We start from the raw sequence: 1807 nt of genomic DNA, 5'->3' as shown, positions 1-1807 counted from the left end.
GGGCAATACGGGGGGTTGACGGATGATGTTGAGGTCGTGTTGGCCGATCAGCTGGGGGAGACGCGCCCATCTGCCAGAGCAAGCACGTGCACGCACATGTGCGCACGCGCACGCGCACACACACACACACACACACACTCACACACACACACAAATGTACACAAGCCCCCAAACAAAAACACACACGGACACACGCACACACATGCACATGGATATACACAAATACACACACCAATACAAATACGCGCCCGCACCCTCCAGCCCCATGAAAACCCGCACATGTCCCGCGCGGCAGGCCTCCAGCAGAGCTGAGTTGCCGGAGCGGTCGGCCAGGTTGGCGCGCGCATTGACCGCTAGCAGTACATCAACAACAGCCTATTTGGGGTGCGAGAGGGTTGGGGGCTCATGGTGGGTATGGTCGGTCGCGTTTGCTGGCTGGAAGGGCAGACATCACGCATGTGCGCGTGCAGGGGACTCACTGGCGGCGGGGCCACCGTGCCCGGCGCGCTTTCCCAAGATCGGATGTGGTTGGTCGTGGGCTGGGGGTTGGGGGCTCCGTTGGAGCGGGGCAGGCAACGCGCAGGTGGGACCCCAAATCACAACGTGATGGCCACGAGCCCAGCGGTCTTGGTGTCTGTGGCTGTGCCTGTGTCTGTGGCTGTGGCTGTGCCCACCTTTTGCCCGTTTGCCGCGGCCAGCATGAGTCCAGTGCGGTTGCCGTAGTCAACCGCGTCTGGGTGGGGAGGGGGGATCGTGTTCAGGGGGGTGGGAGAGGGAGGGTGAGGGTGAGCGCTGAGGGCACACGCTGGATCAAGCTCGAGCATCCGGGCCGTCACGGGCTTTTGGGCCCTTATTGGCACCCGTTTGGGTCAGCGGGGCATGGCAGCGTGGCGCGTGCCAGGAGGCCCCCCCCTGAGACTGCCGCATCGCACCAACAACAAACGAGTGGACCGTGACACAAACGCAAACACACACACACACACACACACACAATAGCATGCGTACACACACACACACACACACACACACACACACACACACACACACAAATGCAAGCGTACAGCAAAGCCTGGTCCATCCGTGTGTCCACGAGTCCAGTCGCCGCAAATACCAGGTAGGTAGAGACAAGCCTCGCGACCCACCCGGGCTGAAGCCCTGGCCCAGCATCAGCTTCACGCGGATCAGCTCCCCGTGAGCACAGGCTGACAAAAATTGGCCGGTGCGCGCCTCGTTGGCCTGTATTTTTTTTGGGGGGGTGGTTTTGGGGGGTTGGGTGGGGTTGAGGTGTGAAGCCGGAACGCGGTTGTGGCTGAGGGTTTGGTCAAATAGGAGGGGGATCAGGGGAGAATTGTGGGGCGCTGATGCATTTGCGTCTGAGTGTGTACGTGCGTGCGTGCGTGCGTGCGCGCGCGTGTGTGTGTGTGTGTGTGTGTGTGTGTGTGTGTGTGTGTGTGTGTGTGTGTGTGTGCGCGTGTGTTGGAGGTGCAAAGGGGCCCAGAAATGTCGAGGCTGCTGCTAGCCTTCAAAGGGTGGAGGATGAGGGGTCACTCCTGAGGGGCTGGACCATCCGCCCCTCCGCCGGCAAGACCGCTGAGCCCCGACGCTCTTTCCCTGCCCATCCAGACATTGCTTTGCAGAAGGCGCCCGGCAAGCGCCGCACGTGAGGGAGCGCGGTGCCAACCCAAAACCCCTTGCTTGCTTCGCGCCTGCCCTATGCACGCACGCACAGCACAACTCATTTGCTCACCCCCGCCACGTGGTGTCTGACGAGGACCCTCACGCGCTGCAGGGTGCCCACGACCTGGGG

At 62.0% G+C, this 1807-nt stretch overlaps 1 protein-coding gene across 1 annotated transcript; it reads right to left on the bottom strand.

The window, feature by feature from the left end:
• Positions 1-596: 596 nt before the first annotated feature.
• MNEG_16346 (hypothetical protein) lies at positions 597-1167 on the bottom strand (the record flags this gene model as incomplete). Its single annotated transcript, XM_014035184.1, has 2 exons — positions 597-733; positions 1143-1167. 2 exons carry the CDS (start codon positions 1165-1167, stop codon positions 597-599), a joined length of 162 nt encoding a protein of 53 aa, XP_013890638.1.
• Between the last annotated feature and the right edge of the window lie 640 nt (positions 1168-1807).

Source organism: Monoraphidium neglectum (genome assembly GCF_000611645.1).
Source record: "Monoraphidium neglectum strain SAG 48.87 unplaced genomic scaffold scaffold06266, whole genome shotgun sequence".
NCBI classification, from domain to species: Eukaryota; Viridiplantae; Chlorophyta; class Chlorophyceae; order Sphaeropleales; family Selenastraceae; genus Monoraphidium; species Monoraphidium neglectum.
Note: the sequence above shows the minus strand (reverse complement) of the source record. Positions and strands in the feature narration are given on the sequence as shown.